Genomic DNA, 21,481 nt, shown 5'->3' with positions numbered 1-21,481 from the left:
ACGGAAACCAGAGAGGACTGAGAAGCCACATGGTGTTACCTAGCTGGAGGGCAAAAGCACATTGGGCGATCAGAAATGAGCAGTGTGAGCAGTGCACCATGTGGCGGAAATGCAGGGTGCTCAGGCAGTTAAAGACGTTCTCTCTCTCTCTCTCTCTCTCTCTCTCTCATTCTCATTGTCTTGCTGTGGCGCCTTTGTGGGGATCAGGTGACCGTCACCACGCAGGCCTGCCTCTGGGCCTGGTCTGGCCCAGAAGTTCCCAGAACACCCCTTTGTCTTTTTTTTCTTTAAAGAGTTTATTTATTTATCTTTAGAGGGGAAAGGAAAGGAGAGAAGGAGAGAAATATCAATGTATGGTTGCCTCTCCTACGTCCCCTGCTGGGAACTGGCCTGCAACCCAGACATGTGCCCTGACTGGGAATCAAACCTCAGTTGTTTGGTTCACAGGCCCGCGCTCAATCCACCGAGCTACTCCAGCCAGGGCGCCCTTTGTCTTCATGGGTCCTGGCGTCAGGTGCTCTACGTCCTCGCAGCTTCACCACCCCCACCCCAGAATTTGTTTGGCTGTCCTAGATTTTTTTGCATTTCGATGTAAGTTTTAGATTCAACCTGTTAATTTCCACCAAGCAGGCTGCTAGGGTTTTCGATGGCCTGCATGGAGTCTGTAGGTCACTTTGGGAAGAGCTGACATCTTGGTCATGATGAGCCCTCTGATTCGTGGACTGGGCACAGCGTGAAGGGGCTCAGAACAAAACAGGTGCGCTCTCGCCAAGAGAGGAAAGCTTCCCACAAGCTCCGGTGTGAAGGTGCGGCTGGGTGGAAGGGTCTTCAGGTAGGCCCGTGGGACGGGATGGGGGCCAGGAGTGCAGTGGTCCCGTAATCAGACACGCCCCCTAGGACTTGCAGGTCTGATTAATGAAAGTCAATGCTGTGCGTAACGATGAATGGTTCCGTGAACAGGTACCTGAGAAAATACATTTTTTTATTTTAATTTTTTTATTGATTATGCTGTTACAGTTGTTCTATTCCCCCCCTTCATTCCCCTCCACCCTACCCCCCCATCCCCACCGTTACCCCCCCTTTAGTTTATGACCATGTGTCTCAAGTCCTTTAGATTCTATATTTCCCATGCTATTCTTGCCCCCCCATCTATTTTCCATCTACTGTCTATGCTACTTATTTTCTGTACCTTCTCCCCCCTTCTCCTACTCCCACTCCCCTGTTGCTAACCCTCCTTGAGATCTTCATTTCTATGGTTCCACTCCTGATCTAGCTGTCCTTTTAGTTTGCTTTCGTTTTAGGTGTGGTTGTTAATAACTGAGTTTGTTGTCCTTTCACTGTTCATGTTTTTTAAACTTCTTTTTCTTAGGTAAGTCCCTTTAACATTTCATATAATAAGGGCTTGGTGATGATGAACTCCTTGAATTTGATCTTATCTGAGAAGCACCTTATCTGTCCTTCCATTCTAAATGAAAGTTTTGCTGGATAGAGCAATCTTGGTTGTAGGTCTTTGGATTTCATGACTTAGAATACCTCTTTGCAGCCCCTTCTTGCCTGTAAGGTCTCTTTTGAGAAATCTGCTGACAGTCTGATGGGGACTCCTTTGTAGGTGACTGTCCCCTTAGCTCTTGCTGCTTCTAGGATTCTCTCCTTCATTTTAATTTTGGCTAATGTAATGATGATGTGCCTTGGTGTGTTCCTTCTTGGGTCCAACTTCTTTGGGACTCTCTGAGCTTCCTGGATTTCCTGGAAGTCTATTTCCTTTGCCAGATTGGGGAAATTCTCCTTTATTATTTGTTCAAATAAGTTTTCCACTGGTGGCTGTTCCTTTCCCCCTTCTGGTACCCCTATAATTTGGATGTTGGAGCGTTTAAAGATGTCCTGGAGGTTCCTAAGACTCTCCTCATTTTTTTGAATTCTTGCTTCCTGACTCTTTTCTGGTTGGCCATTATTTGCTTTCTTCTGGTCCACTCCATTGATTTGAGTCCCCGTTTCCTTTTCATTGCTATTGGTGCCCTGTGCAATTCCATTCATTTCAATTAGTTTCGCCTTCATATATTTGTCTAATTTGTCGGTATAATCAACCAGTTCTGTGAGGATCCTGATGACCAGTGTTTTAAACTGTGCGTCTGAGAGTTTTGCTATTTCTTCATCGCTTAGATCTATGGGCTGTGGGGCTTTGAGATCTTGTGACATTTTTGGTCTGTTCTGGCCCTTTAAGTGTGAGAAGCGGTGCCTTGGACTCCCAGGTCGCTGGGTTGTGACGCTGTATGTGGGGGCGTGGTCAGAGCGGCAAAATGGCGGCCCCGGCCCCGTCTGCTGTTTCTCACAGCTGGGTGAGGATTAGCGTCTTAGGTGGTTCACCTGGGCCGGGCCACTCAGAGTCGCTGGGTTATGACACTGTATGTGGAGGTGGGGTCAGAGCGGGGAAATGGCGGCGCCCTCCACTGCCACTTGCCGCGGGGACCCACCGGGCCCTGGTCCAACCGCTCACTCCCTCGCCTGTCCGCCCGCGCACAAATGCGCGACCACAGTCAACACACAGCACCGCTCCCCCGCTGTCTCCCCCGCGGTCGCTCGCCTAGTGGCTCGCTGGGTCGCTCACTAGGTCCAACCCTGCGCCTGGATTCTGCGCGTCTGGATTCCACACCTGAGTCCGTCTTACCGAGTCCTCCTGTGCAACCCCTCACCAGCCGCTGGTTTCGCCCCTTACCGGTCAGGCTGAAGAATTTGTTGTTAACGGACTTCCGAAAAGTTCAATTTTCCGTGTTCTGGCTGTGTTTTCTGTTGCTAATATTTAGTTGTCTCTAAACTTGGTTGTGTGAGAAGGCACGGCACATCCACCTATGCCTCCATCTTGGCGGAAGTCCTAGAAAATACATTTTTGAAGGCATCTTGTGGGGACACATTTTGATTAGCTTATCAGAAGTCACTGTCGTTTGCTCTGTAAGGCATCTAGGGAGATCAGACTCCAGCTTTTTACTCGACACCTTGTGTTCACAGCTTACTGCAGGCCGCGCCGTCTAGCAAGGAGGAGCCCTCCCAGACGGAGAGTGAGCTCACACGGCGCCTGTCGGAGCTCTACCTGCGGAAGGCTCGCGAGGAGTCGGCGGCGCCGGGCCGGGAGGACCGCAGGAGGAAACGTACGCATGAGGAGGGGGGTTCTGCGTGGTCTTCCGTGACACTGTATGTTTAGAAGGCCGCCATTCCCTAAAATGAGGTTGAAATGGTAACCGAATAAACGGGGACAAGTTCCTCTATTTCAAATTAGAAAATAATTACATTCGTAAAATAGCGATTTAAAAATCAGCCACAATTCTACCTTCTTAATGAATAAGTCATTTTTACTTTTATTTATATTTTATTTAAAGACTTTATTGACTTATAGAGAGAGGGGCAGAGAGGGAGAGAAACATCCATCAGCTGCCTCACGCGCACCCCCAACCAGGGACCTTGTCTGCAACCCAGACATGTGCTCTGACTGGGAATCGAACAGGCGACCTTTTGCTTTGTGAGATGATGCCTAATCCACCGAGCCACACTGGTCAAGACAAACAATATTCATTTTTAGTTTTAGCAGAACTTTAACTACAACTATGTGTGCCACTTACTGATTTCATCTGCTACCTTGCCTTTTCAGTTACTATTCCACCTCATTGCTTAACAAAACTGACAGAATCCTATGTTGTTGAACATCCAGGTTGTTATTTTTCTCATTATAAATAATACTGGTGTGTACATCATGACATGATTTGTTCTTTAGCCTAAGCTTCCAAGAAAAGTTATTGCATCATGAAGTGGGAAAAGTAGCTCTTGGTGCAGAATTAAAGTAGTGTTTTGGTGGGGCAGATTTTTTATTTTTTGTAACAAGCAGTGCTTGGTTCTGCCGGGGATAGAAACCATTTTCCATTTCTTCCCACCATACACTGGCAGGGGGTGGCCCTCGCACCCCAGTGAGGCAGAAGATGAAGACCATGTGCCGTTCCCTAAAGATGCTGAATGTGGCCAGGCTGAATGTCAAGGCTCAGAAGTTGCATCCGGACGCCAGTCCAGAAGCCGCTGGGGAGAAGGGGTCCCAGAAGACAGCCGGCGGGAGAGTGGCGGCTAAACCAGAGAGCAGGGCAAGAGCACGGAGCTCCAGAGTGAAAGGTGCTGCTCGCTGCCACGGCACTCGGTGTCCCGGTCCCTATGTGCTCCCCCACACCCCTGTGCTTAGATGTTCCCATCACTTCCCCAGCCAGCGAACAGTTAGTCTGTTCCGGGCCCACACGTGTGCTGTGGGGAACACAGTAACAGGATAATGCCCTTAGATTTATGGCCCAGCCACAAAGAACAGTAGTGAGCAGGTGTATATTGACAGATATATATGGATGTGTATGTGTGTGTATATATATATATATATATATATATATATATAATACACACACACATGTTTATAATATAATGAACTGATGCAGCTAATCCATAAGAGCTAAGATCCGTTACAGAAAATACTTGCTCATTTGGTTAGTAAAGACATAATAGGAGGCGAGAAAGGGAAGGTCAGTCTTGGCCGAACACGCTCAGGAGGCTTCCAAGGGGCCAGTGAAGGAGCACAGTGGCGGTGTGTGTGTGTGGGGGGGAGCCTGGCAGAGTGGCAGAGGAGGGCTGTGGCTGGGCCGCAGGGCGAGCGGTTAAAGCCGTTCTCTGCGTTTGTGTGGAAAGGGAGGGAGACAGGGGTGAGGAAGCGGGCGAGGTCCTGGGGGCCTTTCAGCGTGTGGTGTGGCATCGGGTGGCGTGGTGCCACCAGCCTTGTTCTTTCTCAAGACTCTCTGGCTATTGGGGGTCTTTTGCAGTCCCATATAAGTTTTAGGACTATTTGTTATAGTTTTGTGGGAAATGCTGTTGGTATTTTGCTAGGGATTACCTTGATTCTGTCGACTGCATTGGTTAGTACCGACAGTTCAATGATGCTATTCTTTCAGTCCCTGAGCAAAGTATATGCTTCCATTTATTTGTATGTCTCCAGTGTCTTTGTCACTGTCTTATAATTTTCGGAGGGCAGGTCTTTTACCTCCTTAGTTAAATTTATTCCTAGGTATTATGTTATGATGCAATTGTAAGGGAAATTGTTTTCTTAATTTCTATGTCTAATAGCATTATTGGTGTATAAAAATGCAACCACTTTCTGAATATTAATTTTGTATCCTGCTACTTCACTGCATTTATCAGCTCTAATAGTTTCTTGCTGGACTTTTTAGGGTTCTTTCTACATAGTATTAGGTCATCTGCAACTAGTGAGAGTTTCTACTTTTCCAGTTTGTTGTGTTTTATTTCTTGTCTGAACACTGTGGCCAGGACTTTTCGTACAGTGTTGAACGGAAGTGGTGACGTGGACATGTGTGTCTCGTTCCTGGTCTTAAAGAAACAACGTTCAGCTTCTCACAGTCGAGCGTGGTGGTAGCTGTGGTTGGTGCAGATGGGCTTGGTTATATTGGTGTGTTCCCTCTGTTCCCACTTTGTTGAGGGTTTTTGTTGTTGTTAGGTTAGGTTTTTTCCCCTCCATAAATTGGAGCTGGATTTTGTCCAATGTTTTTTACCAACCTTGCGTCCCACGAACAAATCCCACTCGATCATGGAGTGTGACCCATTTAATGTATTGCAGAATTGGACTTCCTAGTATTTTGTTGAAGATTTTTACGTCTGTTTTCATCAGGGATATTGACCTATAATTTTCTCTTTTTTTATAGTGCTTTTGTCTAGTTTTGGAATCAGAATAATGCTGGCCTCATAAAGTGAGTTTGAGAGCCTTCCCTCGTCTCCAATTTTGGGGAATAGTTTAGGAGGGACAGGTGTTAATTCTTCTTTGAATTTGGTGAGATTTGCCTGTGAAGCACCTGGTCCGTGGCTTGTCTGTTGGGAGTTTTGGTTATTGATTCCATGTCGTTAGTAGTTACCAGCCTGCTCCATCAGCTTTCAGCAATTGTGTGTTTCTAGGAATGTCCCATTTCTTCCAGCTTGTCCAGTTTGTTGGCATGTAAGTGTTTGTAGCATTTCCTTATAACCCTTTGTACTTCTGTGGTGTCACTTGTCACTTCTCTTGTATTTCTGGTTTTATTTATTTGGAACTCCTCTTTTTTTCTCGATGAGTCCAGCTAAAGCCTTATCGTTCTTGTTTCTCTACTCAAAGAACGAGCGCTTGGTTTTATTGATCTTTTGTGTCTTTTTTAGGATTCTATTTTGTTTTTTTCTGCTCTGGTCTTCATCATTTATTATCAGCAGAGTGAGTGAATTTGTGAGCAGGTGGTTTCTGCTCCTGCCCTTTAAGGGAACACCTTGGTCTACAGCAGCGCTTTGTCTTTCTCAACGCAATCTGCTGATTTTCACAGCCAGACACTGTGTGGGCTTTTCTCCCCGGCACTGATGCCCCTGGCTCGGCTGGGACCCTCGCTCCTCACGGGGACTCTGCAGCCGAGAGAGACCCCTCGGTGCGGGACCCGCCTGTCCACGCGTCCACCCCTCCCGTCGGTGTCAGCATGTCTGCCTGTACCCTTCGTTGCAGGACTCCGGTTCCGCTAGTCTTCAGGGGGTTCCCAGTGTGTTCTGTAATATAGTTGTGATGTTGGTGTGGTCGTGGGACGAGGCAAGCCTGGCCTTTACCCACTCTGCCATCTTGACCGGAAGTCCTTGATTTCACCCTACCCGCCACCACAGATTTTAAAACTGAAGAGGAGCTGCAGTCTTACCTGCATGAAAATTACCAAAAGACTGTGGCTACAGGAGGAGCCATGTTGCATTCGTGTGCTCAGAACATGATCTCAACTGTGAAGGCTTTCCTGAAGGCCAGAGGCAGCCGGGACTTAGAGGTGAGGAGCCCGACAACAGGTGCCAAAGATGTAGTCGTTGCCTTGTGCTGGGCGTGGTCCGTGCGTTCACCGTGCGGCACCCGGTTCAGTGAGGACAGAAGGGGGTGGAATTCCAGGTCTTCGAAGTGGACCTGGCGAACTTGTAAGGCAGAAATCGAGGAGACGTGTTAGGTCGGGTAATCACACACTTTCCCGCTCCTGAAAGTTCTGTCCTCTGAGCTGCACGAATAAGCCGGTGAGCACACTTCACGGTCACCTAGGACGTCTGTTTACTAGCTGATGTCCGCCGTCCTCCAGATGCACGGGAACAGGTCCCTGGGTGTTGGGACCCAGGCGTTCGTACTGTTGACCAGCTGCTCACCTGAGCCTCAGGCACAGGGAGTGTTGCGGAGCCCTGCGCGGTCCACGCTGTCGCTCTGTCCGTGGCGAGGGGGGCCCAGCTCCTCCTGAGCGAGCGGAGTCGTTTGCGTACTCAGGCGGGTCCGTCAGTGCTGCATGGAGTCTTCCCTCCCTGCAACAGAGTTCGGGTCCCAGGCCCACTCTGTCCATGCCCGAGTGTTTCCTTTGGTTTTAACCATGTTCGTCTGAAAGATTGAAAAGAATATTCATTTCACTATTTTTCATTCAAATGAAAGAAGGGGGGAAGGGAAGACACTGCCCTGCCCGGGGCCTCCGTCGGCCGTGGGGAGAGTGGAAGTAATGACGAGGAACATGACATGCTTCTGTGTCACGCTTCTGTGTTTTCAGATGGACTGCCGGGACCGGGTGAAAAGCACCCTCTTAAAAGCCAGCAAAAGTCTCAGACAGAATATAGGGAAGAGCCTGGGTAAAGAAGACAGAGTCAGAGAGTAAGTAGCTTTTCCTTTTTTTAAACCATTACTCCAAAACAAAACTCTACAGTGCACTTGTGTCCATTTGGAATAGATGGCAGGGTGCTTGATGGGTTTTGTCGCAGGTTCTTCACGAACCAACGTGCAGTTCGTCCTCAGTGTACCCATAACCTTGTCCTTACTGAGGAGACGCAATGGTTCTTTTTGTTGCTGTTGTTTTTTTTTACGTAGATGTACGATTCAGGAAGGGGCCTTCAGCCGAGTGGCATTCCGAGCTGTGGCCCATCCGTCTGTCTGTCTGTCTTTCCAGGTGCCAGCTTCAGGTGCTCCTGCGTCTGGAGCTGTGTCGCCAGTGCCCGTCGGTGCCCGACCGCGTGGACGCCGTGGAGCAGGTGGTGGACGAGGCAAGTGCGTCGCCTGGTGCTGCGGGCCGGTGCCGTGCTGCTCCCTGCAGAGATGCACGTGGTCATTTTCTCACCTCTCCCTCAGGTGACAGACTTGCTGCGCACGGTGTGTTTAACTGAGGATTCGGCGTACCTGGCCAAGTTTCTGGAAGAAATTCTGAGCTTGTAAGTTGGATGACCACCGCCTTAACTTCGAAGCTGTTTTCCCAGGAACTTCCTGTGGTAGCGCTGCACAGTCGGGGGACCGTGAGGCCCACTCCCCACGCTGGGCGAGGACAGGGACGGCGACAGGGCCGTGGTGGCGGACCGTCCCCTTAGAACCGACCTCCCCGCAGGTACGCCGCCTGCATCCCCGAGACGCTCGGCAGACTCTGCGACAGCCTGGGCTTCGTCGTCCCTCAGAAGCTGGCCGACGTCCTTCCGACAGGCTTCCTCAGCGACGACTCCACGACGCAGGACAGCCAGTCGCCGCTTCTTTCTGTGCCTCTTCCGTCAGGTGCTCCCAGGTCAGCGTCGGGCGGCAACGAATCCCACCAGCTGGAGGAGCTTCGCACGCGGTCGGCGAAGAAGAGGAGGTAGGAGCTCGAGGAACGGCAGGGGCCGTGCCAGTGCGGACGAGGGTGCGTGGGCGCCGCCGCCCAGCTGTCTCTGTTCGTGGCTGTTGACTTCCCGGCTGCCCTCCCGTCTGAGTCGCAGACGCCCGTCCTCGGGGTTTCTACTGCACGTCCCCTGAGGTTACCAAAGGTGTCAGCAGCCTGTGACACTGCCACCAGGGCACACACGGTGTCTTTGTCACGTAGGCCACAGTGCCCCTCTTGACCATCACAGGCTCTCTAGGGACTAGGAGCCTTCCGCAAGACAAGCTCTGGGTTTCAGCTTGCTTTTTTTTCCCTCCAATTTTATTTATTTACTTTTAGAGAGAGAGAGAAGCAGGGAGGGAGAAAGGGAGAGAAACATCAGTGTGTGGTCGACTCTCATGTGGCCCCCACTGGGGGTCCTGGCCTGCAACCCAGGCATTTGCCCTGACTGGGAATTGAACTGGCGACCATTTGGTTCAAAGGCTGGTGCTCAATCCACTGAGCCATACCAGCCAGGGCTCAGCTTGCTTTTTAGGCTTTTCCTGATGCTTTTCATTGCTCACGACCAGCAGAGTTTATAGTAGTTACTTTTGGAAAGTCTGAGGTTGACGTGTTTTGCTATGAATCTAGGCCAACACCAAGATCACTGACCTTTATTTCAATCATGTTTTATTTCACACTGTAGTTCCAGTTCAGCTTGTAACCTCTGCGAAGGGCATACTGACTGTTTCTCTCTGTTTAAAAGGAAAAATGCATTACGAAGACATAAAAGCGTGGCGGAGGTCTCACAGAATCGTCGTCAAATTGAAATTCCCAAAATGTCCAAGAGAGCCGCCAAAAACGTAAGTGGTTTCCAGGAGACAGGAAGCGGCGAGAGCAGTCCTTCCTTCCGGCGTGAGTCCCACAGGAGATGGGACGGAGCGGCAGTGTCTCGGTGCTTAGGCAGCCGGCCCTGGGGCGCACAGGAGTGGGGGGGGGCGGTGTCTGTGCGCACATGCGCACGTGCGCACAGCTGTGATCCGGGGACTACGGAAGGAGGCGTGTATTCACGATGAACCCTTTACCCAAAAGTGTGGCAGTCACAGGTAATTCAAGTGTAAAAAAGCCAGCCAAAGTTAGGAGTGAGGAAGTTCACCTGAAATCTTTAATGTAGGTAAGAATACTCATAAAACAATAACGCGCGTGCGCAGAGGCCATTGGAAAGTAGTGTGCGGTCGCAGCAGGGCTTCGGCCGCCTGCCAGAAAGTGCTTCTCAGTGCGTCGTGTGTTTCATTTCAGTGACCAGTGCAACAGATTTGCGGGGGGGGGTTGTGGGTGCTGTCATGAAGCCAGGAGGTAACTGGCTTTTGTGACAGATGTGAGGGCTTTTTGTTGGTAGCAGAAGAAAAGAAACCCAGGTGGCGTCTGTGGACCAGGTAGAATTGATGTGCTGCTAAGGAGGGAGGGAGGGGGGATGACAAGTGTGTTGAAACTTTTGAACCACATGAATTACTGAGAGAGTTCCATTCTGTGAGAACCAGCTTCCGAAGCCCCGATCATCACCATGGTGGTTTGTGGTCTGTTCCTCGAGCTGCCCTTTGGAATCGGAGCTGGGATTGCTTTTACAGCCGGTGGTCTGCACCTTCTTAGTAGGGCTTAGCCAGTGTAGGTGAATGAGCCGCAGATCTGACAGTGATGTGCAGTAATAGTTAGTGCTGTGAAGACTACTTCTCATACAGATGAAACTTTCATTTGAGGTTGGCCAAGAAAGTTACTTGTGGGTTTTTTTTTAAAGCATGCTTCTTTAGAACTAGATAACTTGAGATCAGGACTCGATTTTGGTTATTAAAGTGTCGGTTTGTTAGGTTTCTCCGCCTGCACGGCAATTCATTCTTCAGTTATTCTAGTGGTGTCATTTTAAAAAATCAAAAAATCTGCAAAAACAATTCCATTGTTGATATACACCTGGATTGTAGGCTCTTGAGTGCTCTGCTGTAGTAGCCAACAAGTGGCAATTTAGTTCAGAGAAGTTCCTAACAGTGTAGCCATCCTGCAATTAGTTTATGTGGGTTTTCAGTTGTACATAAGCTATACATACATAAAATATTAGTACAGAGTCGAAATGATACAAAGTTAAAGGTTAGGGTGTCCGTTCTCCATGAGTGTCCAGAAGTGACCACTGGTGACAGAGGTGTGTGTTCCCGGGCCCCGTCCTGCACGCACACACCAGCAGTGCACACGCATGTACATCACGAGTGGTGTACCTGCTGTACCTCATCTGCATGTTTACTTTTCCCATTAGGGACCCGTCCCTGGGTGAGTGTGTTCACGGGCCTCCGTCCACTCCTCTGAGAGACCTTCCTAACTTCCTTAATGCCTGCGTTGGAGGGAGGAGCCACAGCTCATTTCCCTCTGTGGATGGCACGTAGGCTGTTGCCTGTGTTGCGTTATTGCGCCGTGGCCTTTGGTGTCCTTGGAACAAATATCTATTTTTGTGCCTTTTGCAACTTCCTGTATGGGCCAAAGGGTTTCTTGGGGAAATTTACTCTTTGACGTTAAATGCACGCCTGCTTTCTTACTGGGCTTTCTTGTCTCAGGAGAACTCTCGCCCCAGTCTGCAGCAGCCCTCACTCCCTCCGAAGGACACGGTACAAGGTAGGCGCTTTGTTACCCCGGGGCACCTGAGTGCGGACTAGAGCGGCCCCTTTGTTTTGACTGCGTGAGCTGCAGCGGCTGCACTGTCTTGTGCTGGTTTGGGTTGACGAAAGGAGTCCCGGGAACACGAGCGAGCAGGACAGGGTGTTCCCGTGTCGCGGCACACTGCGCGCTGCAAAATAACTCACCTGAGATCTTTTTTAAAAACCGCCCTTATTGTGAAGATCAAAAGAATAAAAGACAGTGGAACTGGTTCAATGAGGGGCATTGAAGAGCGACAGCTAAATGCACCCCATGGCCCCTGCTTGAATCTCACATGTAGAAGGAAGAAAAGCTACACAGGATACTGAGAGCGCGAGAAAACTGCACACGGGCGGCAGGCTAGGTCACGTGCCCTTGCTCTTAGGACGCCCGTGTGGGGCCCTCCTTCCTTCGGTTTCTCGTCCATGACGGGCTCGTAGAGGCATTTACCAAGGAGAATTTTTGAGTGGCCTTCACTAGGCCAGCTTGAGACGAAGGTGCCGTTTTGCTAACTTTACCAAGGAGTTCCTGACTCATCTGCCTTGTTCCCCAACTGTGAGTCTAAATGGTCACGGCTGTCACGTTCTTAGGTCAGGAAGACAATTTAAAATGGCCCAGAAAATTAGTAAAACACTCATAAAAAGAAAGGAGCCTTTGAACCTGAGCAGTTTCCCACCACTTAGGCAGAGGTGAGTACAAAGCAGCAGGGAGGTCCGAGGTGACAGAAACCAGCACAACACTGGGGCCCGCTGAAAAGACCGTGACTCATGTCAGCCTTCCGTATGGGTCACGTCCAGTGTGCAGCGAGCGCAGCTCCTGGGGCAGGTGCTGGGTCCTGCCACGCATCTGAGAGGCGGGTTTTACGCCGAGTCTGTAAGCGTGGCTGACGTCAGTGCACCACGTGGGCACGGTGTGTAAGGAGGTGCTGTGGGTGCAGTCGTCAGCTTGTGGGGCGGTTTCCCTCAGCAGCTTCTCTGTTCTGGGTAACTTTTCCCAGACAGGGCATTTGTTAATGATAATATTTGGCCTTTTGGGGTTTCTTTTTTTCATGCTTTCAGAAGTGACCAAAGTTCGAAGAAATCTCTTCAACCAGGAATTTTCCCCGTCAAAGAGACCGGCAAAGCACGGGCTGCCCCGCAGCCACTCCGTGTCCGTAGTGGAAGGCCTGGCACGGGAGCTTGACCAGGCCGAGAGGGCCACAGGTGTGTGTGTGTGCGCCACCAAGGGAGCGGGCGTCCCCGGCCCAAACCAGCTGCGAGACTCGCGTCATCGCAGAAGCTCACTGGTCTCTGCGGGTTCCCTCTTCTCTGTGGTCCGGCCGGTCAGCGTCCCCTGGGCGTCTCTCAGGCCGTGGATGAAAACACAACCCTGGTCTCCTCTCCGCCCTTCCCAGGCACCCTGCAGACACGCGTCTGTGTTATAGAACCGGTCACAAGCAAAGGACGGTCACTCGGCAGTTTTCTAGTCTCTTTTTTAATATTTCAGGTTGTTTTGTTTTGTTTGGCTTCTTAAATAATTGAGATATAATTCATGTACTATGAAATGAACCCTTTCAAAGTATGAGGTTCAGTGCTTTCCAGCATATCCACAAAGGTGGCAACTCTCAGAGTTGTCTCCCTCCAGAACAGTTTCGTCACTGGAGGCAACCACCAGCCTACTTCCTGTTTCTGGGCGTTGGCCCGTCCTGCGCGTGTCTCTTCTCAGTGGGGTCGTGGAACACGCGGCCCGTGTAAGCAGCTGCCCTCGCTCAGTGCACTGTCTTCCGTGTTCGTGTGCGTCACACTGTGCCGGGTCTCAGCACTTCGTTTCTTTTTATTGCCAGCAAACGTCGTGTGGCCACATTAGATGTCGTTTATCCACGCATCACTTGGTGGGCATCCGTGTTGTCTCCACTGTTTGTCTGTTGTGAAAAGTGCTGCTGTAGACATTCATGGAAGAGAGTTTGTGCAGACACGTTTTTAATTCTCATGCACATGGCCAAAGCGGAGCTGCTGGGATGTAGGGTGGCCCACGCTCGCCCCTGGCTTCGCTGCTGTTTCTGGAGAAGTGATGGGTGTGCCGCTCACTTTTCAGGTCACCGCAGACTGCTGACGAGGACCGTGGCTGAGACTCCGGAGCACAAGCAGGTGTCCAGGAGGCTGCTGCACAGACAGGTCAAGGGCAGGTGGGTGACGTCCTCGGAGGAGCTTCTCCGACCTCCTCACCATCTTCGTGACGCCAATCTTAACTGTGTTTCCTAGAACCGAGGCGTATTCTGTCAACTCCCTGAGGGCCTGCAGGAGGCACTCTGTCCTGGCCTCGTTCACCTGGCATAATTGTCTTGAGGTTTATCCACATTGCTGCCTGTATCAGTAGCTCATCCCTTTGTGTTACTGAGTAATATACTGCTGAATGGATATTGTACAATTTTCAACTCTACTCACCTGCCGACATGGGGAAGGAAGGAGCCCTCGTTACGGCCAGGCAAGCAAGGCTAGAGGCTCTGGCCTCGCCTTCCGTGCTGGCCAGGGCCGGTTTCCCATAGCGATTGCTTGGGCCAGGGCAGCGCAGGCCCAGTCTTAGAAGCTTCTGTCCTGCTTGACCGCTCCTCTCCTGGTTCTCTGACAAAAGAGCTGGCCTTCCCGAGGACAGTTTTGGTCTGCGCTCCTTAGTGTGTTCCAGCTGTCAGCCTCTCCAGCACCCAAACTGGGGCCTGTGAAGCAAAAAGGAAATTCTTAGGGTCCCCCAGCTGGTCCCCAGTCCTGGCCCAGTTGCCTCTTCTCCCTCCCTTTGGGCCTCACTCACTGACCGGGGTGACTAGCTGTGCCTTAGAGGAAGACTGGGGAGAGGCACATGCACTTTGGCTTGTCACGGCTCCATCTTGTCATTACTGGTTTACGGGTTTCACGCGCTCAGGCCTGCTGGTCTATAATATAAGTTAGTTACAAGTAAAAACCGCCCCAACTCTGCACAGTGGAGTCTGAGAGCGCAGCACCGGCCTTACCAGACTCTGTGTCTCTGACCTTGTGGGCTGAGAGGCTGTGTCTCTAACATGGTAATTGTAAACTAGTTCTCAGTGATCGTGAATAATCCTCGTGTTGTTTATTCCTGAAGATCCTCTGATCCCGGTCCTGACGTTGGTGTCGTGGAGGAGTCCCCGGAAAGAGGTAGCGTGCAGGGTTTGGGGTTTGCTTTATCCACACACTGCTGGTCAGTGTGTCCAAAGGCGCCTCCCGGACACAACTCCGGCCCACAGTGCGCGTCAGCCACGCTGACCCGCGAACGGTCTCGTCACGAAGTGTGTATGACGGGCTTCCAAAATCTAACTTCTCTGTTCAATCAAGAAATTTATGTGTATTATAGAGAAATGAAGTATAGAGACGCCAAAATTTTAACAATCACTTGGTAATCCCATAACTCAGAACATTTACTGTTAATAAGATTTTGCTTTAGCAGTGTTCTTACAGGTAACATTCTACACAAATATGTTGTAATATACACATGAAAGCTACAGTTCTTAAAATTTTTTTTTACTTTTTTGGCAAAAGCCACCATGTCTCACACACATCCCCCCCAACACCATGCTGCATGGTGACGGTTCTCAGCACTGCCTGCAGGTGGCGGTCTCCTGGGTCAGTGGGGCTTTCACACCTTGTTGGGGCCACCCGTCAGCCCCTCTCATCCTTGTTACAAAAATTAATGAGTTTGATTTATATCTTGTGTTTGATATAACGTAGGTTTTACTCCTTTCGTACATGGGAGGTGGCAGGCTTGCACTTCCCCCTGATTACTAAGTGTGACTCCGGTTTTGTAGAAATAAGTCTGAGAAGAAGCCCTCGCATCAAGCAGCTGTCACTCAGCAGGACAAGTTCTGGTTCCTTTTACTCCGTGTCTCCGCCGAAGTCTCGAAGTGTGCAAAGAACTCACTCGCTTCAGCAGAACAAGCCAGGTAACGCACTTAGCAACCTGTGTTCCGCAATTCACGCTAACTGCATCGGGAGTGTTTCTGGGACAAGAAGTTTGAAATCTGACTTTTCGTTTCTTCACATGGGAGCTGTAGACCACGCATCCATGTTTGAGGTTCAGGGTGATGACCAGCTGAACGGTCCGGGGTCTTAATGATCAGGACCATCCCTCTGGATTCTGACAGCAGGTCATCCACACTGTTGTGATCGTACATTCATGGAAGAGGAATTTACCTGTCATTTCCAGCCTGTGTTCAGACCCTACACACGGAGCCACAGGTGGAAGGTGATGTCTGTGTGGCCTTCACCCAGTGCCATTAGCTTGTCCCATCAGCAGTGCGTTTTGATGCTACAGATTGTTTGTTTTAGTTGCCTACATCTCCTGACATAGAGGATGGAGTTGGCTGCAGCCACTGAAATTCAGGAAGGCAGCAGCTGCCATAGCCGGACATCACGTAGCAGGAATTGCCCTGCTGGTCCCTCCCCACGAGTATGGACCCGCTGTTGTTTGTATGCATGTTGAGAGGACAGAAGTGGAGATAGATTCAAATATTGTCCATGTTTTTGACTTGCAGACCAAAGAGAACATTCTACTACCCCAAGTGTTCGGTCTCCAAAGAAGCTTCTTTTTGGGGCAGTGTCTCCAATGCTCAGCCCCTCAGAGAAGGGCTCCGCTCGAACTCAAAGGCCTTGGGGAAAGAAGCTGGCTGCTGAGCTGCCTGCAGACCCTCAGGTAGGGCGTTTCCACGGCGCTTCGGCGGCGGTTCTGGAGAAGGAGGCCCTGTCAGCCTCACGCTCCAGTCCAGTCTAGAGTAGCGATGCCTAGAGGTTAGAGAAAGAAGACGGAGAGACGGAGATCAGGGAGAAGAGACTTCAGAGGGAGAGGAGACATGAGAGACCCGGGTAGAGAGACATTTGAAAAAGAAGGGAAGGAGGCAGGGGTCACAGACGGGTCTGTGATCTCAATTTGAGATTGGAGAGAGAGAGAGCGAGCAAGTAGAGACTGCAGACATCGTGGAGCCGTGTGGGAGGCTGGGCCGATGTGACGGAAGAGATGGGGGGGCTGGGGTGATCTGCCTGTGAGGAGCCGGGGGGGGGGGGCACACGCCTTGCCTTGCTGGATCGGCCGGGCAGGGGTGCTTACCTGCAGCGTTCTCCCGGTCCTCACATGGCTGCACCTGAAGCTTTTTTATTACTGAATTTATTGGGGTGCATTGGTTAACAGAATTAGATCTCAGGTGTGCAGTTCTATAGCATGTCCTCTGTGTATTGTATTTGCTCCTGAATCTTTGCTGTACGTGTGAATGACAAAGGAGAGAAGGGGTGGGGTAGGGAGTCTCAGATTTTAGAGGTAGAAAGTGGGGCGCGGGGGTTAGTGGGTTTCTTAACCAGCTCAAGGTCAGGCCCCAAAGGCAGCTCTAGTTTGGAGAATGTGCTTTTAGTGAGCGATGCCGCCTGTGGTGCACCGACTGTGCCTCTCCCACACTCCATCTCCAGCTACACACACACACACAGTCCTCGCCTGCTGAGTGTGGGTGGACAGCAGGTGATGTGTCACCCAGGGGCTGCTTCAGACAAAGATCAGAGACGGTCACGCTGAGGGGAAGGAAACCTGGGCATTTTGAGTGGCAGGGGGAGGTGGGAGTAGCATAGCTGCCTTACGCAAACTATTTATTTTAGGGAAACAGACTCCTATTGGATAAGTGCTTATTGCTAGAAAAAGTGGCCAAGTAAATAACACGGAGCCCGGCTGTGGACGTGGAAACTCGTCCGCACTAAGCTTGCTCCTGTGGCTGACACTGACATGAGCGCTTTTGTTCCCAGACCCCCAGGAAGAGTGCCCAGAAGTCTAGCTCTCCTGCAGCTGCCGCCAGAAGGCTCCCTGGTACCCCGCAGACCCCACCACTGCACACCCCTGAAAGGCAACCGAAGCCCCCTGCACCCCGGACCCCTGCCCGACAGGTGCTCTTGCGGTCCTTTCAGGATTCCTCCGTGCAGGGTTGCGATCTACCTTCTCCTCCTAAACTGCCTGCACGGAAAGGACGCCCCCTGCTGGAAAGAGGGGTCTCTCCCCTCGGAAGGATTCCCAGAACTCCCACAAGGCCACACGGCCGGCCCCTTGGGTTTTTGCAGGATCCTGCCCGGTCACCTGTCGTGAACTCCAGTCCTGGAAGCCCCTCTGGGCTGGCTGCCGCCTCAGTGCTGTCCACTGGCCAGGGAAGTCCTGGGGGTCTGACTTTCGGCAGGGTCTCTCTCAAGTCGCCCCCCGGAGAGGCACCGACAGGGGTGCAAAGGGACACAGCCCTCATGGGCACACCTCCCAACCAGAAACGCCAGTATCCCCGCGGCCTCAGAGCCTCTCAGGGAAAGGAGCCAGCACAGAAACAGCAGGTCGAAGCTGGCAGAACCCCAGAGAGGCCTGGGGACCCGCCCATGACGCCTTTCCCACCTGCTTCTCCAGAGGAGCCTTTGCCCTCTCCCGTCTGTGATGCCTCCCGGAGCCCACTCAGGACACCTCCGGCAGAATCTCCTCCCCCTGCACAGCTGGACTGGAAAGCGCTCTGGGATCCAGGCAGCCGGGCCCCGCCTCTCTCCCATCCTTCAACTGGCCCCAAAACCTCGCAGAGCGCTAACCCGGACGTCACACCCGGTCAGCCCCCCTCTCACATCAGGACAAGGGACAGCGGGACCTCCGATCCGGAGGGCCACTTCCCAGAGGGTGAGCCCAGGACCTCGGCTCCTCCTGCAGCTGATGCCATGGACAGCCCGGCTGTCTTCACCGACACTAAGAAGCACCCAAAGGACGTGGATCCCTCCTCTCCTAGGCCTCCCCAAAAGCACCGTGACCCTGCGCTTGGCTTCAGCAGTGACTGGCATCGTTCTTCCCCTTGGCTCATCGCAGGGGACACAGAGCACCTCCTTCTCCTGGATGGAGCCGAGGGCCGTGGTGCCCGGGGCCAGAGCAGCAGCGCTTCTCCCTCGGGTGAAGGTACGGGGTTGAGGACAGTAGTTGCCGATGAGGGGCCTTCTCTGTGTCCCCTCGGGGATCCCCCATCTCCCCGCTCTGGGCCCAGCTCCCCGCCGACACCATCCTGCACCCTGCACTGTCCTGAGCACAGAGGGCCACGCCGGGCAACCACTCCCACCCAGCTTTCAGGAGCCCCCACCAAGGTGCAGACCTATGAGGTGGAGCTGGAGATGCAGGCTTCCGGGGTGCCCAAGGTCCGAATTAAAAAGAGAGACGCCAGCCCTCAGTCAGTAGTCGAGCCCCCAAGGCGGGCCCAGAGTGTGCCCCCTGGTCTTGGCATGCCCAGGGCCAGCAAGCCCTCCTGCAAACCCGAGATCACCTATATGTCACCCCCCTGCCCCCACCCCTCACACAGCAGCCCCAGCAACAGTTGGGGACAAACCTACATCTGCCAGTCCTGCACCCCCAGCACCCCCAGCCCGTTTCAAACAGACGTTGGGGTCCCTTGGACACCGTCTCCCAAGCACGGTGGGAAGACAACTCCTGACAGCATCAAGGACTGGCCCCGCAGGAAGCGGGCGGTGCTCTGCAGCCTGGGCACTGCCACGGGGAGGGGCGACGCCGGCACAGGACTCCCTGCGGAGGGCAAGGAGCCGGGCCTCCAGCTCAGCGTCAGCAGGTCCCCTGTGCTGGGGGATTTTGAGCTCGAGGGGGTGTATCACCTGCCAGACCAGTCACCTCCCGGAGACAGCGAGTCAAAGGCCGAAGAAGCCTTCTCCTGGGGACAGTTTGGGTTGGGACCCAGGAAGAGACTACTTTCTGCTGAGGAAGCCGAGTGTGATGCCAAGAAGGTCTGTGACAGGCCGAGAAGAGACTGGGAAGTTGGTCAGAGCGAGGAGAGGTCCCCAAAGATGGGGGTGCGGCAGCTCCCTGCCACGGGGGTCGGCGAGGGACCAGTCTCTGGTGAGTCTGCTGACTGAGCCTGGCTGGGGGGCTGGGAGGGGTTGCTTCTCTAGGAGGATCGGGCTCCCTGTGTGGAGCCTGTAAGCCCCGCGGGTTGGAGGATGCCCTTCTAGACCTTAAGGGCCTGTGTAGGCTGAGCAGGGCAGTGCTGATCGAGTGCCATTCCGCAGGTTCCCCCTCACCGCCCGGCTGCGCCCCGCGCAGCTGCCTGTCTGCCAGCGGGCTCCAGGCACTGACCCAGTCCCCTCTGCTGTTCCCAGGGAAGACGGGCTCCTTGCAGCACAGAGACGCCCCAGGTAACTTGCGCGAGCTCCTGGGGCTCTTACTACGGCCAGCCCTGCATCCTTTGGGTGACTCCCTGGAGTAGGGTTAGGGCTGCCAGGCGGTTGAATTTGGGAGGGGTCCTGGCGACTGTTTGGTGACGGGGCAGGGGGCTGTCCCTGCAGCGATGTCCGCTGTGCCCTCCCCAGGGGAACGCCACGCTGAACTTCTGCAGGTTTGCACAGAAACCCCACAAAGCCCTACCAAATAGTTGAGGTTCTCGGAGATGGTGACAGAGAAGGGCACACGGCATGGTCCCTGGACTCTGAGGACACTGTCCCAGCTGGCCGTTCCCTCCAACAAGGGACTGGCTGTCGCTGTCAGGCTGCCCTTCTGCCGCCTGCCTGGAAAGCGCTGGGCTGAGCCCGTAAGCCACGCGGGTGGGAGGACGCCCTTCTAGACCTTAAGGGCCGTGCAGGAGGTGGGAAGTTTCCGTGGGCCTTGTCCCTTGAGACCATGATAGAAGGTGGGCAAAGTGGCATAAAGCCCCACAGACCTTTGTAAGAAAGACAAGTGGTCGGACTGAAGTAGGGCAGGGGCTTTGTTTCGACTGTGGAAAGCAGCTCTGCAGGGGAGAGCGTGACCTTCATGTGACCGCCTTCAGTCCCAGCCCGTTTTCCTTGTCCGCGTCCTCAGTCGCCACCTGTGTGTCTGCCTTTTTCTAGACGAGGACACGGACTTGTTTCCCCCAGCGGCCGAGGACTCGCCTTTCAGCGGAGCCTTTTCCAGGCGACGCCCCATCAGCAGAACCTACTCTCGGAAGAAGCTGATCAGCTAGTGAGGACGGACAGACCAGGGGACTGACAGCCGCAGACAGTGTGGGGCTGGCCCAGGCGCTCCTGCTTCCCCGCTGCAGAAGCGCTCCGGGAGCGCTGTGCTTGGCCACAGCTGGCGCTGCGGGCGCAGCGGAGCACCCAGAGGCTGGCGTCGCCTGAGCCGGGCCCGCCACACGGAACGGGAAGAATGGGCTTCTGGGAACTGGACGAGTTCCAAAGAGGAAGGTAGGGTCACTCCACAGGCATAAAGTCTCCGGGCCTGGCCCCAGCCTGCATCCCCTCAGCCCCTGCCCATGGTTGGAGGTGCTGTGCCTCAGAGGCAGCCTGGAGCCGGGCACGGCCCTGCAAGACCAGGATGCCATTCCAGCCCCACCCCGACCATGACCATGACAGGTCAGGACAGTGCTACCTTTCTTGTGAAGTGGGCCCCTTGTGAAGCTGCTACAAGGCTGGGACCCTGCCTGAGACAGGCGGGCGGCAGGGTGAATGTTTCACATTCCCTGTAACAATAAAGTTACCTCTGGCTACTCGGCTTCTGGCGCTTCTGAACAATGCTCAGCCCAAGGTTCACTGTGGCCGTGGCCCAGCTTGGTGCCCCGAGAGCCAGTTGCCGGCTCAGTCCTCGCCATCTGCGGGGGGGACTCACAGCGTCGGGTAGGCCGGCCTGCTGTGCTGCCCTGGTGCAGGGCCCGCCCGCAACTGCCCCCGGGTCTCGGAGTGACTTCCAGGCCCACTGCGCTCCCAGAGCCGCTTCCTGCTATTGTCGGTCAAACTCAGTGAACGCCCTGTGTCTCCAGAGGCTGTTCTCATTTATTACAAAATGTTTGTACAAAACTCCAAACACCTGCTGCTCTCTGACCCCCCCCCCGCACTGTGCCCACTTAAGCCCCAGGCCGCTCCGGGACCAGCTCCCAGCTGCCCTGTGAGTGAGCGCACAGCCTGCAGACCGGAAGCGACCTGCTGGAACCGCTCAGAGCCAAAGGCGGCCGTCCTACCGCAGCTCACAGGAAGGGGACAGTGGGGGAGCGATGCTTTTTAAAAAAGTCGTAACACCTGAGCCCAGTTCACTTGGGCTGACTCGGATTTAGAGTGAGGTGAGGACTCCTTGGCAGACGCAGGCACGCACTGTACCTTTCAGGGGGCTGGACGCCCCTCCAAGGCCGGCTCTGCCCCGGGCCTACAGGGGGCTCCTCCTGA

General features: G+C 53.2%; 1 protein-coding gene across 1 annotated transcript in view; it reads left to right on the top strand.

Moving 5' to 3' along the window:
- TICRR (TOPBP1 interacting checkpoint and replication regulator) overlaps window positions 1-20,383 on the top strand; it is a 31,739-nt gene extending 11,356 nt beyond the window's left edge. The window contains exons 6-22 of the mRNA XM_037145032.2: window positions 3,004-3,143; window positions 3,934-4,149; window positions 6,694-6,845; window positions 7,593-7,693; window positions 7,986-8,079; window positions 8,165-8,244; window positions 8,415-8,654; window positions 9,403-9,499; window positions 11,234-11,291; window positions 12,371-12,514; window positions 13,386-13,476; window positions 14,406-14,458; window positions 15,106-15,240; window positions 15,832-15,989; window positions 17,081-19,187; window positions 19,358-19,483; window positions 20,174-20,383. Of these exons, the coding sequence (XP_037000927.2) occupies window positions 3,004-3,143; window positions 3,934-4,149; window positions 6,694-6,845; window positions 7,593-7,693; window positions 7,986-8,079; window positions 8,165-8,244; window positions 8,415-8,654; window positions 9,403-9,499; window positions 11,234-11,291; window positions 12,371-12,514; window positions 13,386-13,476; window positions 14,406-14,458; window positions 15,106-15,240; window positions 15,832-15,989; window positions 17,081-19,187; window positions 19,358-19,483; window positions 20,174-20,286 (4,105 nt within the window). The 3' untranslated portion in view covers window positions 20,287-20,383. The remainder of the gene's footprint in view (window positions 1-3,003; window positions 3,144-3,933; window positions 4,150-6,693; window positions 6,846-7,592; window positions 7,694-7,985; window positions 8,080-8,164; window positions 8,245-8,414; window positions 8,655-9,402; window positions 9,500-11,233; window positions 11,292-12,370; window positions 12,515-13,385; window positions 13,477-14,405; window positions 14,459-15,105; window positions 15,241-15,831; window positions 15,990-17,080; window positions 19,188-19,357; window positions 19,484-20,173) is intronic.
- The last annotated feature ends 1,098 nt before the right edge of the window (window positions 20,384-21,481 follow it).

Source organism: Artibeus jamaicensis, unplaced genomic scaffold (genome assembly GCF_021234435.1).
Source record: "Artibeus jamaicensis isolate MK-2021 breed Jamaican fruit bat unplaced genomic scaffold, CSHL_Jam_final scaffold_612, whole genome shotgun sequence".
NCBI classification, from domain to species: domain Eukaryota; kingdom Metazoa; phylum Chordata; class Mammalia; order Chiroptera; family Phyllostomidae; genus Artibeus; species Artibeus jamaicensis.
The sequence above is the reverse complement of the archived record's forward strand: the minus strand, read 5'-3'. Positions and strand labels throughout refer to the sequence as shown.